At 40.5% G+C, this 17,311-nt stretch overlaps 1 protein-coding gene across 3 annotated transcripts in view; it reads left to right on the forward strand.

The window, feature by feature from the left end:
- Window positions 1-768: 768 nt before the first annotated feature.
- The window catches only part of LOC112301382 (adhesion G protein-coupled receptor E3-like), a 51,977-nt gene continuing 35,434 nt past the window's right edge, over window positions 769-17,311 (forward strand). For all 3 annotated transcript variants that reach the window (XM_024556831.3, XM_053910457.1, XM_053910458.1), the window contains exons 1-4: window positions 769-874; window positions 4,456-4,506; window positions 6,236-6,358; window positions 12,490-12,645. In XM_024556831.3, the coding sequence (XP_024412599.3) occupies window positions 829-874; window positions 4,456-4,506; window positions 6,236-6,358; window positions 12,490-12,645 (376 nt within the window). In that variant the 5' untranslated portion in view covers window positions 769-828. The remainder of the gene's footprint in view (window positions 875-4,455; window positions 4,507-6,235; window positions 6,359-12,489; window positions 12,646-17,311) is intronic.

A 17,311-nucleotide genomic window follows, 5' to 3' on the forward strand; every position in this document is an offset into this window, starting at 1 on the left:
CCCAGATACCATTTTGGTTGCTTGTAGTGCTCCTGAGGTGCAAAGGTGGAACTGTTTATGGTTTCCTGGAGCCAAGGTGGGTCATACCTTCAGTTCCTGAAACAATGGCTTTATTACATAAATTGATTATTAAGCTTACTAGCTATTACCTGAAATGAAAATTTTTCCAACATTTGAGTTCCCCATCAGTGCCACAATGGTGAATGGAACCAGCTTTATCCTTTCACAAGGCTCCTTTCTCCTCTGACTTCCACGTAAACTGACAGCAGCCCCACCTAGGCTCATTCCTTTCCTATAACGCATTTCTAGGGAGCCAAAGCAGCCCCGCCTGGGCTCTCTCCTATTACTTCATCTACCCTAAACCTTTGTTCCTTTGTTTTGTTGTCTCCAGCCTTAATAAAGGTAGTCTCAAAATCACCTGGACTCATGTTGTGAAATCTTTCCTACACAAAGTCAAGAACCCACACACTACAGGTTGGCCCGAGGCAGACCGGCTCCCACTGATGCCTGTCCCATGAAACTACAAAGGGAACAAACAAAAAAAGTGCAGAAAAGGCACAGAAAATAAATAAATAAAAAGCAGAACCATGGGTCTGATGGCGAAAGATGAGAAGTTCACTTTTCTGAGAACAATTCCCTAAGTCAGTGCATACAAAATAAACCAAAAAGCAGAACAATGAGTCAGATGGTGAAAGAAGTTCACTTTTCTGAGAACAGTTTCCTAAGTCAGCTGACCTGAGATACCTATGCGAATTCTCATGAAACTTCCTTGGGATACGAAAATTGGTTGGCTTAAAGCATAGTAGAGAGCTTTGAGAGCTGGCTGGCATGGTTCATCTGCATGCAGGAATGAGAGGGCCATCACTTCTTCCAGGTATGTGTAACTTTGACAATGACTGTACCTTAATCGATTCCTTATCAGGAGCTAATCAGTTCAATAATTAGCTGTCTTTCCTTCTCTTTACTCTGCTTTGAACACTCCTAGTCTCTTAAATTATGGTTTCCTACCTCACCACCCTATTTAAACTATGCTCCCAAATATCCCCAAAATTTTCCTTATGGTCTAATTTAATAAGTTGTTCATCTTCTATACAGGTTTTGTTTTCTAATTGATATCCTCTCTTTCTTGATAACTTCTATGACCTAACATTGCCCTGACTCTTTCTCTGCCTCTCTTGTTATTCTTTCCTCCCCCAACCTTTTCCTTTTTCTGTACCAAGAATATAATTAATAACAACCAATATTTTTGAGTACTCACTATGCACCTTATATGTATTAACCCATTTAATCATCTTAATAGGCCCATGAGATAGGTACTATTATTATCCCCATCATATGGATGAGAAAACTGGGGCACAAAGAGATTCTGTTATTCGTCCAAAGTCACACACCTTATAAATGGCAGAGCCAGGATTCTACCCTAGCCACCTGGCTCCAGATCTTTGCTATAATGCCAAGGAATCTTATGATCCTGTGGCTTCAACCACCATTCTTTGCAGATTTTTCCCCAACTCTGAAATCCAGTCCATCCTTCTGGCTCCAGATCAAATAGCTATCAATAGCTACAACACCAACCAAAGCTAACATTCATCAAGCTCCTACTTTAGCCTGGCATCAAGCTGAAATTGTTTCACACTCATTTTCACACAGCATCTTCTTCACATTACAGATGTGAAATTACATCATGGAAAGGTTCTAGCCTTACTTAATGTCTCACAGTTATTTATTTGCAGAAGGAGTGATACACCATAAATTCTATTAAAAATAACATAAGCTACTTGAAAGCAATCCCACAACATCTTACACTGCAGAGGTGTCCATTATATATCTGTGAAATCAAATTAAAGTGAGAGCATATACAATTTAAATGGAAAAAGCTCAAAAAAGATATTTCCTGCTTTGGGGAAACTAGAGGCAGAAATGGATCGGTTGTGAATTTTGGTTATCCATAATCTCTGCCCTCATTACTGGATGGAACAGGCAATGGAATAAAATGAGCATTAGATCAAAAATTAGAAAGGGACTCTCATGCAAATAACATGATGATAGAGGCACCTAGCATTTATGGAAGATTTTTGACAGACAGATGAATGGATAAAGAAAATATAGTATATACATACAATTGAATGTCATTCAGCCTTTAAAAAGAAGGAAGTCCTGCCATTTGTGACAACATGGATGACCCTCAAGGACATTATGCTAAATGAAATAAGCCAGACACAGAGGACAAATACTGCACTATTTATAAGAAGTATCTAAAGTAGTCAAACTCATAGATGCAGAAAATAAAATCATGATTGCCAGAGGCTGAGGGGGTGGGGGGGAGGAGGAGTTGTTTTTTCATGGATGTAAAGTTTTTGCTACACAAGATGAAGAAGTTCTAGAGATCCATTGTAAAATATAGAACCTGTAGTTAACAATGCAGTGTTGTGCACTTCAAAATATGAGTATGTTAAAAGAGTAGATTTCATAAAAAGGGTTCCTACCCAAAGAAAGAAGAAAAACACAAAAGAACACAAGGAAATGTTTGGAGGTGATGGATATGCATTAGTATATTGATTGTAGTGACAGTATTGTAACTGAGCAGACAGGGGCCCAACCACATGTATGACCCAACAATTAATGCTGGAAGAAATAGGTTTTTATTTACAATATTCCAACCTTAGGGGAGCTGGGAGCATTTCAGCTTGGAGCCCTGTTCTCCTGTGAGACCCAACACTTCCCTTGCTCCCCAAAAGGCTATAGACCAAAAGCAAGCCCAATAGTTCCCCATTTTCTTATCTTAAGCCAGGTGTGCAAAGAGTTCTCCATCTGCTCTTGATCAAAATCACCATCCTCTCACAACAGCTCTCTCCTTCAGGATCTAGGTATGTTATCATCAGCCTCCATGTACTAGTCCAGGAAAGACTCTAGTCCTGGGCTCTCCTGAGTCCAGATAGAGTCCAGGTCTGCAAGGCAGCAGGTCAGCATCTTGCAAGGGAGAGTCTTTAGAGTCAGCTACAGCAGGCACAATCAGAGCAGCTGATGTCTTCCTTACTACACCAGGCTGCATGGCCAGATCCTGACTGCAAACTACATAGCTTCTTGATTACTTCTCCCTCTCATGTGGCTGCTACATAATTCTTCCCTCATGGCTCTTCTACTCCTTTCTGAGCCACATGGCCAAATCCCTCACTACAGGCAGCATGCCTCCTCCCTCTTCCTGCTCTCTTCCAAACTGCATGGCAGAATTCCAGACCCCCAAACTACATAGCTGCTATATTATGGCCCTTCTTCCTCACTACTCTACTCACAAACCACATAGCCAAATTCCCTCATGGCTACCTGCACAGAGCCCCCTACATGACCTCGTTTCCAACTCTTTCCACAATGAGCTACATTTGCCAGTTCTCCTATATTGTTAACATTCCCTCAGCTGCCATCCCCAGTCAGGGCAAGAGTGACAGTGATCCAGGGGAACCGCCTTCCTTGCTACATCATGAGTCAGTTGTGAAAGTCATGCTCACCTTGCCCTGAGGTGGTGGCACAGCTATTAAAATAGCCTTTGTTATGGAAAGTATCTTAAGCCATATCATCTGCTCTCCCCATCCCCCAACCAAGGGCTATGGGGCCTTGGGGGGCCCCTCAGTCTACACTCCATTTCAGTATCATGGGTATATGGTATATGCATAAGCCCAAACTCATGAATATGTGTGCACTATATGTGTGCAATTTTTGTATATCAATTATACCTCAAAAAAGCTTTTCTTAATCCTTACCTCGGGACATTTTTTTCATTGCTTTTAGAGAGAGAAGAAGGGAGAGAGTGAGAAAGAGAGAGAGACCATCTATGTGAGAGAGAAATATGGATTGGTTGCCTTCTTGTATACACCTCAACGAGGGATCAAACCCAAAACCTAGGCACATGCCCTGACCAAGAATTAAACCTGTGACCCTTTGGTCTACAGATGACACTCCAACCAACTGAGCCACACTGACCAGGGCACATAAAGCTTTTTAAAAAGTGGGTCCTAGTAATGGAAGGGTCTCTGTCTGCCAAGTGGGGGGATGGGTGCAGATGAGGGTGGACTAGTTTGGTGGAGATGGGATAAACTTTGATTCCTGCACAGCCTGACCAAGGTCGCCATGTTGTGAAGAAGCTCAAACTATCCCAGGCCCTGAAACCTCATGAAGGGACAATAATGCCCAGTTTCCAGCCACTGCAGCCCAGCCACTTTCTAACTGCAACAATATAAGAAACCCTGAGCCAGAACTACCCAGCTAAGTTCTTCCCAGATTCCTGGCCCACAAAAATCATAAGAAAATGAGAAATAATAAAATTAATGTTGTTTTAAGCTACTACATTTTGTGATGGTTAGTTTTGCAGTGGTAGATAACTGATACACAGCCCTTGAATAACTTCTGGGATCTTTCTTCAAGAGTTTCATTACTCTCCCTTCTGCTTCCCTGTTCCAGGACTCTTCATTCTGCTGAGTGTGCCAGGAGTCATGGTTCAGAAAGCCAAAGGTGAGGTGGAGGGGTGGGGGGAAAATGCAGACAACTGTAACTGAATAACAATAAAATAAAAAACAAAAAAGGAAAGCCAAAGGTGAGCAATGAGTGTTCAAAGCCTGACTCTTCCACCATCAGAGACCCAGGAGGGTGTGGACTAAGGATGAAACTGAGGCCACCCACATCTTCCAACAGGCTAGAGAAAAGAAGCTTGTTTGGGGGACAGAAGTTGGGCAGGCTTGCTCCTGTGTCATTTTCTTTTTAATTGATCATTTCATCAAATTTGGATATCTTTTAATCTATCTTTTTCTTTTACTTATATTAGTCTACTTGTTTGCTTTTAGTACCCACAATGTCCCCAATGTGGACACAGAAAAGTGAATAAAACAAAGTCTCATGAAGTGAGACTAGTCAGGAGAGACAGAGCCCCATGGCCACCATTTCATTCTGATCATACACGTCAACACACAATGAACATGACCATTTCTCCTTAGGCTTAATTCCTTGGAGATCTCACTAGTTATGATGCAGCAGGTCTAGAATGGGGTCTGAGATTCTTCATTTCTAGCGAGGGGATGCATTCTGAGTAGCCAAGCTCTGCATTGGGCTCCCCCATTGTGTTCCCAGCACCCACTGCCCATGATCCCTTTATAGCTCCCACATCTCTTCACTACCCCCAAAGCTGGAGATATTTCCTCAGCCCTGTTCTTTCCATTCATTCTCAAGTGACCTCAAATTAATATATTTAGTGTATCTTTGTCTAAATAAAGTTATACATAGAGCTACAAAGATAACATGTACCAGTAACAGAATATACCTCCCATGGTACCCTACAAATTCAAATTTTTATAATATATACCAGACACTTCCCAAAGCACTTTGTATGTATTAATCCACTTCTCACAATAACCCATTTTACATTTTACAGACGAGAAAATTGAGGCACAGAAAGTTTAAGACACTTGTGTAAAGACACACAGGTATTAAGTGGTAAAACCAGAATTGAACCCAGGGTCCTACTTCTTAACCAACTCATTCCCCTTTTATTAAATCTTCAGTGATCTTGAGAATAACACAATTATATTGCATTGAAAGTTTTCTGTTAAAATTAATTTGTTTAATTAGTGCCAGACCCAGTCCTATATCATGCACTCTTCTGTAACTTGGATTTGGTATCTCTAATTTTGGGGGGGGGGTTCATTTATTTTTTAAATTTATTTTTTAGTTATAGTTGACATATCATATTATATTAGCTTCAGGCATACAACTTAATTGATCACACATTTATGAAATCTCACCACTTGTGACAACAGGGAGAAAGGGCAAGTACCATATGTTCTCACTTATATGTGGAATCTAAAAAACAAAATAAATGGACAAACTCATAGATACAGAGAACAAACTGATGGTGGCCACATGGTTGGGGCCTCGGGGGATGGGTGAAAAGGGAAAGGGATTATGGGTTATAAAAACGGGCACAGGGATGTAAAGTACAGCATAAGGAATATAGTCAACAATACTGTAGTAACTAGGTATGGTGTCAGGTATACTTGACTTACTGGAAGGATCACTTTGTGAGGTGTATAAATAGTATCTCTAATGTTTTTACTGTACTGAGATCTCACAAAAGGAAAAAAGTGCAGGCTCCCTCAGCCTGAGAGGTAATGCTCAGAGGCAGAGCCAAATGATAACGGGAGAGTGTTTGACCCAGGTAACATCTGACCTACCTCTCTCCTCCCCGCAGGTACCTGTCCTCGGTGCCCAGAAAATGCTTTCTGTACCAGTGCCACATACTGTACCTGCACCTCTGGATACATTTCTCAGTCTGGGGAGAAAGAGCTCAAGTATCCCTTTGAAATATGTAAAGGTAAAGGGGTAATTTTGAAAGCACCCAGAGTTAGAACTTGAAAGTAGGCAGTGTAAGGGTGTGGGGAGTAACAGTAATGTGCAGTGCTGATGACTATCACTCGGCCTTCACCGGGAAAGAAACGGCAAAGGGGGCTCTTGCAGAAACTGGCTAGTTCTCAGTATTCTCCTCTGCATCGTGAGGATGATAATGCTGACTTCGTGAGTGTGGTAGGGGGATTGAATAAGGTAACGAATGTGACAGTACTTCATGGATTATAAACCATCACATAAGTGTTTCTTTTTAAGTTAAGGAGAGAGAATATACGCTAAAGTCATAGCAAAGAGAATAAAAGCTTGAGCAGAAACTTTTCTAATTCATATGGTTCCTAAGACGCAAAATGAAGTTTCAACTCAATAATTCAAAGGTCCAACCCTATGGAAGAATAAACACTCCAGACTTGAGTTACTGTCATACTGTGTCCCTCCCCTGGTTCAAGCTCTGTCCCTGTTGGAAGCCTGCAGTCAGATCTCTTCCCCACCTGACACTTGTCCTCTTCGCCGGGTCTTGCTGCAGTTGGAACCCAAAAGAAAGAGGAAAAAGAAGCAGGAAAAGTCTGTACTTGGCTGATGCTATTGTTGTCATTTAGCCTCTACATTCCTGAGCTATGACACTTTCTCTCCTAAGAGCCCTTGTGGGTTCTATGAAGATAATTCCCCTCTCACCCTATCACCACCCTGAAATTCCCTTGAAAACAGCAAGTTCCTCCCTACGCCTTCCTCATCCTGGAAGAATCCTGTCATTCCTCCAGCTTCTTCCTGCTGAAGTCCATTTGCCATTCGAGGTGACCCTCTGGGACAGAACCTAAGCAACCCCACACCAGAAATCTCTCACACCTGACCCACCACTAGTTCTTGGGAAATATACCCCATCTTTGCCCAATAAATTTAGGATACACAAGGAGGAGTAGAATCTCTTCTTTGCCCAATGCAAGCCAATGGCTCACCCTTTAGATTTTGGGGGAGGAAATATGCACCAATCAACTGTATCCCCACAAAATGTAGACCATGTATAATTAGCTGAGTGAACTCCTTAAAATCCTTCTCTCTGGGAGTGAGATGAAGAAGAAAGAACTCTCACACATTTCTTCTCTTAGGTGGGAGTGGAAGGACTCACAGGGCAGCATTAGCTCTCTCCAAATAAATCCTCACTCTCTTATTCACCAGCTTCTGATCCTTTAAAAACTTGATATGAGTGAAGGATAGAAGAATCATATGACCAGATTCTAGAAACCTTCTGCTTTGCAAATGTTAGGTCTCAGCCAGTTCCTCACTTGGAAATGTGGTGTCTATTCTAGTGGGTGCCAATGCAGAAACTTCTGCTTTAATAATTGTTACTATGATAACTTAATGTCAAAGTATTGCTTCACCACGTGCATTTTACAAAATCACTCTGTAGAGAATAGAAGTGTATTCAAAAAAACTAGCAAAGGCAATCAAAAGTACAAGATCTTTGGATTGAAATATGTCCAACTGGTTCCATAAAAAGAAAATGAAGTCGTTTCATCCATAGCCTGGTAGACAATGAGACAGTGGGTGGAGACAGTTAGGGACCAATCTTATGAAGCCATCATCATCTTTTTTAATGAGCTTTAATTCACACACCATAAAATTCACACTTTGAAGATACATAATTTAGTAGGTTTTAATATATTCCAAAACAGTGTACCATTGCAACTATCTACTTCTTTCAGGTATATACTTAGGAGTGCAAGCAGTGAGTCACACGATACCTGCACCTAACTTTCTGAGAACTTCTGAACTATTTCTCAAGTGGTTGTGCCATTTTACATTCCCACCAGTAATGTATGAGAGTTCCAATTTCCCACATCCTTCCCAATACTTATGGTCTGACTTTTTTTTATTATTATAGTCAATCTCATGGGTATGAAGTAATATCATATTGTAGTTTTGATTTGCATGTCCCCGGTGACTAATGAAGTTGAGAATATTTTCATATGCTTCCTGTCTTCTTTAAAGAAATGTCTATTAAATTGTTTACCTATTTTTAATTGGGTTCTTTGTATTATTCTGCTATTGTTGAGTTTTAGTTCTTTATATATTCTTTTTAAATATATTTTTGATTATGCTATTACAGTTGTCCCATTTTTATCTCCCCTTTATTCCCCTCTGCCCTGCATCCTCCCTCCCACCATCATTCCCCACCCCCTTAGTTCATGTCCATGGGTTGTACATATAAGTTCTTTGGTTTCTCCATTTCCTATATCATTCTTAACCTCTTCCTGTCTATTTTCTACCTACCATTTATGCTTCTTATTCCCTTTACCTTTTCCCCTATTCTCATCCCTCCCCCTCCCTGCTGATAACCCTCCATGGGATCTCTATTTCTGTGATTCTGTTCCTGTTCTAGTTGTTTGCTTTGTTTGTTTGTTTGTTTGTTTGCTTTTAGGTTCAGTTGTTGAAAGTTGTGTTTATTGTCATTTTACTGTTCACAGTTTTGATCTTCTTCTTTCTCTTAGATAAGTCCCTTTAACATTTCATATAATAAGGGCTTGGTGATGATGAACTCCTTTAACTTGACCTTCTCTGGGAAGCACTTTATCTGCCCTTCCATTCCAAAGGAAAGCTTTGCTGGGTACAGTAATCTTGGATGTAGGTCCTTGACTTTCATGACTTGGAATACTTCTTGCCAGTCCCTTCTTGCCTGTAAGGTCTCTTTGGAGAAATCAGCTGACAGTCTTATGGGAAGTCCTTTGTAGGTAACTGTCTCCTTTTCTCTTGCTGCTTTTAAGATTCTCTCCTTCTGTTTCATCTTGGGTAATGTAATTATGATGTGCCTTGGTGTGTTCCTCCTTCGTCCAACTTCTTTGGGACCCTCTGAGCTTCCTGGACTTCCTGGAAGTCTATTTCCTTCACCAGATTGGGGAAGTTTTCCTTCAATATTTGTTCAAATAAGTTTTCAATTTCTTGCTGTTGTTCTCCCTCTGGCACCCCTATGATTTGGATGTTTCAGTGTCCCAGAGGTTCCTAAGCCTCTCCTCATTTTTTTGAATTCTTGTTTCTTCATTGTTTTGGCTGAATGTTTACTTCTTCCTTATGCTCCAAACCATTGATCTGAGTCCCAATTTCCTTCCCTTCACTGTTGGTTCCCTGTATGATTTTCTTTATTTCACTTTGCATAGCCTTCACTTTTCTCTCCATTTTATGACTATATTCAACAATTTCTGTGAGCATCTGATTACCAGTGTTTTGAACTCTACATCTGACAGGTTGGCTACCTCTTCATCACTTAGTTCTGTGTTTGGAGCTTTGATCTGTTCTTTCATTTGGGCCATATTTCTTTGTCTTGGCACATCTGTTAATGTTGAAAGGGGCAGAGTTTTAAGTATTTGCCAGGGCAGGGCAAGCCACATCGCTATGTTGTGGCACTATATGTGGGGGATGGGTCTGAGAGGGAACAATACCACTTGCTGGTCTGTCAGCCGGCTTGCAGTCACTTCCCCAAATATGCACAAGCGAATTGCACCCTTCTGGTGCTGACTCCTGGCTGGGTGGGTTTGTGTATGTCCTAGGACCCTGTGGGCCTCTCCAACAAACTCTCCTGTGAAGCTGGGAGTTCCTCCCACCACCGCAACACTCACAAGTTTTTGCAGCCAGAGGTTTTGAGGCTTTATTTCCCCACGCTGGAACCCTGGGTTACACAGTCTGTCTTGCTCCACAGTTGTACCTCCCAGTTTATCCGCCCGTAAATGTGGGCCTGCCCAGACTGCCAGCTGCAGCCTCATCTGCCCAGATCCTCCAGTTGCCACCTTGCCACATATCCTCTCCATCCCAGCTGCCCTTCTCCGCCCCTCCTACCAGTCTGAATGAATGTTTCTTCTTTAACTCCTTGGTTGTTGGACTTCCATACAGTTCAATTTTCTGGCAGTTCTGGTTATTTGTTTTTTGTTTTTAGGTTTGTTGTTGTCCTTCTTTTGGTTGTGCAAGGAGGCAAGATATATCTGCCTATACCTCCATCTTCGCCAGAAGTCCTGTTCATAGTAATTTCTTATAATCCTTTGTATTTCTGTGTTATCAGTTGTAATTTCTCCTCTTTCATTTCTGATTTTATTCATTTGGGTCCTCTCTTTTTCTTGATGAGTCTGGTTAAAGGCTTGTTGATTTTGTTTATCTTTTCAAAGAACCAGCTCCTGGAGTTTTGATCCTTTGAATTGTTCTTTTAGTCTTTATGTCATTTAATTCTGCTCTGATCTTGATTATTTCCTTCCTTCTACTCATTCGGGGCTTTGTTTTTTGTTCCTCCAGTTCTTGTAGGCATAGGGTTGGGTTGTTTATTTGAAATATTTCTATCTTTTGTAGGTAAGCCTGTATTGCTATGAACTTCCCTCTCAGGATGGCCTTGCTGTGTCCCATAATTTTTGGGCTGTTGTGTGTTCATTTCTATTTGCTTCCAGAAACTTCTCAATTTTTTCCTTGATGTCATTATTAACCCATTCATTGTTTAATAGCTTGATATTCAGTCTCCATGAGTTTGAATGTTTTTGAGTTTTTTTCTTGAGGTTGGTTTCTAGTTTCAAGCCCTGGTGGTCTGCGAAAGTGTTTGATATGATTTCAATTTTCTTGAATTTGTTGAAGCTTCTTTTGTGTCCTATCCTGTGGTATATCTTTGAAAATGTTCCATGTGCATTTGAAAAAAATGTGTATTTTTCTTCTTTGGGATGAAAGGTTATATATATATATATATATATATATATATATATGATCAGTTAAGTACATTTATACATATGATTACTATACATATGTATACGTACATATGTATATTATACATATATATAGTATATATATACTATATATATAATCAGTTAAGTACATTTGATCTAGTGCATCATTCAGTGCCACAATATACTTTTTGATATTTTGTTTGGAAGATCTATCCATTGTTGACAGTGGGGTGTTAAAATCCCCTACTATAATTATGCTGCTGTCTATATCTTTCTTGAAGTCCTCCAAGATTTCCTTATATATTTGAGTGCTCCTATGTTGGGTGAATATATGTTTATAATATTTATGTCTTCTTGATGGATTCTTCCCTTGAGTATTATGAAGTGACCTTCTGTGTCTCTTTTTATGTCCTTTGTTTTGAAATCTGTGTTGTCTGATATAAGTATTACTACCCTGGCTTTTTTTTTTTTCCTGTCCATTTGCTTGGAATATTTTTTTCCAAGCCTTCACTTTCAGTCTGTGTAGGTCTTTCATTCTGAGGTGGGTCTCTTGTAGGCAGCATATGTGTGGGTCATGTTTTCTTATCCATTCCGCTACCCTATGTCTTTTGATTGGAGCACTTAACCCATTTACATTTAAGGTTATTATTGGTAGGTACTTATTCATTTTTCCCCTTTGTACCTGTGTTCCTCTCTCTCTCACTCTTTTTTTTTCATCTTAAAGCAGTCCCTTTAGTGTATCTTGCAATGCTTGTTTGGTAGAGGTGTATTTTTTTAGCCTTCTTTTGTATGGGGAACTCTTTATCTCACCTTTTTTTTTAATTGAGAGCCTTGCTGGGTAGGGTAGTCTTGGTTGCAAGCCTTTGCTTTTCATTACTTGGAATATTTCTTGCCATTCCCTTCTGGCTTGTAGTGTTTGTGTTAAGAAGTCAGCTGCTAGCTTTATCAGAGCTCCCTTGCATGTTACTTCCTGTTTCTCCCTTGCTGCCTTTAAAATTCTTTCTTTGTCTTTGAATTTTGCTATTTTAATTATGATGTGTCTTGGAGTGGGCCTACTCTTTGTGTTCAAAAAGAGGCATGGATGTATGAGGATGTGATGTTTGGAGCTGTGGCAGCTATTTTGGGACAATGAGGGAAAGCCAACAAAGGTCAAACCAAAGCTCTGCTATTATCAAGATGCTACATTAACAAACTGAGGCACTATCTTGTCTGGGGTTTTGTTATATTGAGATTTACTAATAACCCTTATTGATAAGTCACTTTTAGTCAGGGATAATATTAGTTAAAGCCAGAAATATCCTAACGGATACAAGGTTAGTGGTGGTGAGAAGTATGAGAATACTTTGAGACATATTAGATGCTCAATAAATCTTTGTCAAATGAATAACCAAATTTCTCCTTTGTGTTACAGATGTTGATGAATGTAAACCACCCATTAGTATATATTGTGGACCAAATGCTGAATGCCAGAATACTAAAGGAAGTTTCTACTGTCTCTGTAACCCTGGATATAAACTCCTCTCTGGGGATACACAGTTCATGAATTCCAATGAGAACAGTTGTCAGAGTAAGAAAATTTTTGTCTTCTCGTTGCCCTTTCCACATTTTTCACTGAGTCTAACACCAGAAAACACCAGAAAAGATTTGTTTTTGTGGTGGGGAAAGGACATGTTTCTATTTCCTGGAAGAAAAGGGGTGATGGAAAGAAGGAAATAAGGAAGTTAGGGAAATAATTGCAAGTGGCCTTTAGAGATAGAGGTGGCAAGGTGGTGAATGAGACAGGTTTCCTTGAATTGCAAAGAAGAGAAACTCACTTGGGTTATATTAAGAAGAAAAGATAAGTTAATGATAAGGATGCATGGATATATTGGAACTCAAGGACTAGAACACAGCTGGACTTCTGGAATGAAATGAAACTGGGGACTCATCGCCATCAGGGTGCCCCAGTCTCTGAAACTCTTTGGCGCTGATCCTGTCTTCTCTTTCCTTGCAAACTGGCTTTCTCTGCTTCCTAGTCCATAGGACAGGAAGTACGTACAACAGCTCCAAATCTTACCATTATTATTTATCCAACCACCTAAACAGAGATCAGTTGACTCTCTCTTGGACCTAATTATAAATTCTTGGAAATATACAAGTTGGCCCAGTTTGAGTCATATTCCCACCCTCGGGTCTGTGTCCAGGAGGAGGTGCCATGTTGTATAAGCATGGCCACTCTCATGGAAACTATGTAGATGGGGAAAGTCAATACCCAAGAAATATGGGACTTGGCAGACTTCTCTATGAGGTTTGGTGGCAGCTGGAATGATTAGAGAGAGAATCTTTAAAGCTTAATTCTAAGAAGCTGATTAGTAGAATAACAGTAATACATGTATTAACAGCTAAATGTCTGTTTCATTTATACTATATGCCAGGTGATACACTCAGTGCTTTACATGCATTATTTCTTTTAAAAATAATCATATGAGTTAGGCACTTTTATTACAGATAAAGAAACTGAGGCATCCAAAAGTGTAATTTGCCTAAGATCAGCCAGCTAAGAAGCAGGGCTGCCTGTATTGAGAGTCCCTCAGCCACTTGCTGCATGGCAACATGAGTCTCAGGGAAGCAAAAAAAAGGACAGAGCACTCTTTTTCTGGTGCAAAATAATAATGATAATGTTATGTCTCTTCATCAGTTAAAATTCAGCCTGCAAAATCGAAACCACACTAGGTCATTCAGACATAAAGAATTTTATAGAGAGAATTAGTACTGGTGAAAGAAGGGCTGAGAAGTCAAAAGGAGGTTAGGGGGACAGAGATTAGCAATAGCAGAAATATGCAGCCATCCTAGACCTAGAGGAACAGGGGAGGAAGTAGTATCTCCAGGGTCCAAGACATGAGTCCATCTAATGAGGTAGAAACTTGAAAGAGATGATGCAACCAATGCTGGAGCTACCACAAGCAGCAGAGAGAAAGGGGAGGAAATTCCCTGGCTTCTCCCTTCCTCCCCTCTCCAATATTCTATCAGTAGTTCCCATTGGCTGAACCCATCAGGAAAAACCACAAGGCAAGAGATCCTGGCAAATGGAGTTCTTTATGAAACAGAACAGAGCATGGGAAAATTAGGACCTGAGGAAAGATTAGCAGCTGTTGGGCAATCACTGTTTTCCAAGAATGTGAAGTCTTTTCCTTACAAATAAGTTAAGGAGGGAGCCTGGTAAGACTTAATGTAGAGATAGTTCATTTCAAACTGTGTTGTTTTAATATGGCCAATGGGTCTTAGTCTATGAGATAGTGGAGGGATCACTCCCTTCTTTCCAAGCTTTCTTCAAAAAAATGAAACTTACTTATGACTCTCAGTTTGTAACTCCATGTTCCTAAATTTGTTCTATTCCATTTTTTGCTTCCCTTATGTAGATTCTCAATTTTTCTTTTCGTTGTTGAGATTTTTGGTCACTGGGTCCATATCTGAGCCAAGGTTTATAGTTGATAGCTCCACTTCAAGGGTGGAGAAAACATAATTGGTCATGTTATGAGAGAAGCTGGTGGAAGCATGTCTCAAAGTGTTCTCATCCTTCTCACCACCACTAAACTTGTATCCATTAGGATGCTTCTGGCTTTAAGTAATAATATCCCTGACTAAAAGTGACTTATCAATAGGGGTTATTAATAAATCTCAATATAGCAAAAACCCAGAAAAAGATAGTGCCTCAGTTTGTTAATGTAGCATCTTGATAATAGCAGAGCTTTGGTTTGACCTTTGTTGGCTTTCCCTCATTGTCCCAAAATAGCTGCCACGGCTCCAAACATCACACCCTCATACATCCATGCCTCTTTTTGAAAACAAAGAGTAGGATATTGGTACTTCTCAGCCTCTCTTTCTTTTCACCATAAAGAAAAATTGTACTAAGAAGCCTCCCAGCAGACTTATCTTTGTTTAGCTAGGCATGGGTCAAATTCTTATCAGTAAACAAGTTCCTAGAGTAACAGAATGAGATCTCAGAGCTTGACCCTGATATTAGAGGCAGTTTCAACTTCACCCACCTGAATAAAATAGCTGTTCTGATAGCAAGGAAGAAAAGGAGCATGGCTGCTGGGTAGGAATTCTTCACAGTGTGGCATGACCTCTAACTCTCAGATCCCTCTAATGGTGCATCTGCACCACCATTAGGTCCTGGAATTGATGACAAGAAAAAGGAAACTTCTCTTGTAAAGTCTCATAGATAATCTTGAGAGGAGAAAACAGTATATGTCTCTGGAATGGAGCCTTTTTCCTTAGATAGGTGGGACAATGAAAGGGAAGTTCCAAAAAGATTGTTCTCTTGTGCTCCTCTCTACCCAGCATTAAGGCCATGAGTTTGCAAACCCCACAGCAGAGAGCCTGCAGGTAGGTTGGCAAGGGTCATTGCATCCCAACCACCCACCTCACCCCGGATCCTCTGAGTAGCTCAAGGTTGTGAGCAGCACAAGCACACAGCTAGAAGTCAGGAAACCTCACATCTCAATCATCAGGCCAACTCTGACCCAATGACATTCACACTAGGTCAGTCCTGTGGTTCCTTCAAACAGGGGTGGCCAAGACTCCATGATCCTTCTACAAATCCAACGGCCTCAGAACAAAAAGGAATAATTATATTAAAAAGGAAACAATACTATTCAGGAGTCTAAGATCCAAACTTTCTAAAAAGATTAAAACAAGGCCTTTCTGATCAAACTGGAGGACAGTGGAAAAAGGCTCTCTAGGGGCAAAGACCTGATGGGAAGTGGGATTTCTATTCCAGGGACCTGCACTGGATTGTAGAACCCCAGCTATTCTGCACAGGGTTCTCAGGTAGCTCAGGGGCTACAGGCAGGCGTCACTGAGGATGCCTATGAACGACTGGAATTGCTCGTGCCCATTCTGATTCCTGTGTATGCAATTTCTGCACTTGTGGAGTGGTATGAACTTTGTGCTTAAACAAATACAGATTCAGTCTAAGCTCTACCACCTACCCCCCCCAAGACTGTAGACAATTCCTTAACCCCATGACCCCATGCCTGTTTCGTCTGCTTAAATGATATAACAACAGAACCTGACTCATGCGGTTGTTACAAGGAGTAAATGAGATAATGCACATGAGGTGGCATTCAACACATGGTAACTGGGATGATATTTGTGCATGGTACGTTCTTTTGTCAGATACATCACATCTTCAAGAGACAACAACATAGCAGAGTGGTTAAGGACACTTTTCAGGGACTCTAGAGCCAGATCCCAGTAGAATGTCCTTGGGTACATACTAAGCTTTCTCCACCCTGTCTGTAAAATGGAGCTAACAATCCACATCCTCACAGAGGATGTGCCTCACAGGGCTGTTGCAAGGATTAAATGACATACTACCTTTTAAAGCCCTTAAGACAGTATCTAAAAGTGTTTTTAATATTGTTAGCATTGCATCTGATTCATAAAATAGTAAATAAATAAATAAATAAATAAGTTAAAACCCCTGCTCCAGCTAGAAAGGTCATGGGGAAGTTTCAAGTAGCTCTTTAATATCAAGGGTATGTATATTTCCTACCAATGGGAGGCACTCCTGCCAGTTCAAGCCCATATTCTTGTATATGCCCAGGTCCCAAGCTGGAGTCCACACCAGGGTCTAGGAGATGCATGAGCCCCAAATGTCAGACTGGGGTCCAAGTTGGGAAGATGAGAGGAAAGTACATAAGGCGAATAGGAAGGGCTGCTGTGCCCTAAGTCCACTGCTAGCTCAGACAGTCGATAAATATTTGTTGAATGAATGAATGAATGAATTGCATTGAACCCAAAGTGGATGAGTACAGGCAGACAGGAGATTCTACCTGGCTTCTGATGTTAATCTGTTAAACTCACCCTATTTTACAAGGAAGAGAAAGGCTTTGGTTATTTTCCGAATTGTAAGAGCTGTTCACAGTTCTATTATGTGGACTGAGTCTACCTGGCATTAATTATCACCGAGGTTGGTAGGTCCAAAAAGGCACCCATGAAAAAGTATGCAGCATTCAGCCAAAAGTACTTTTTTTTTTTACAACAAATGTAATTTCCAATGACAGACGCATTCTGAACTCAGAATTGTAAGACAGAGATCTTGCACTCCTTTTTTAAATTTATTTTTCAATTACAGTTGACATACAATAGTATATTAGTTTCAGGTGTACAGCATAGTGGTCAGACATTTACATAACTTACAAAGTCATCCCCCCGATAAGTCTAGTACCCACCTGGACCATGCACAG

The sequence above is a fragment of the Desmodus rotundus genome, chromosome 9 (genome assembly GCF_022682495.2).
Source record: "Desmodus rotundus isolate HL8 chromosome 9, HLdesRot8A.1, whole genome shotgun sequence".
Lineage (NCBI taxonomy): Eukaryota > Metazoa > Chordata > Mammalia > Chiroptera > Phyllostomidae > Desmodus > Desmodus rotundus.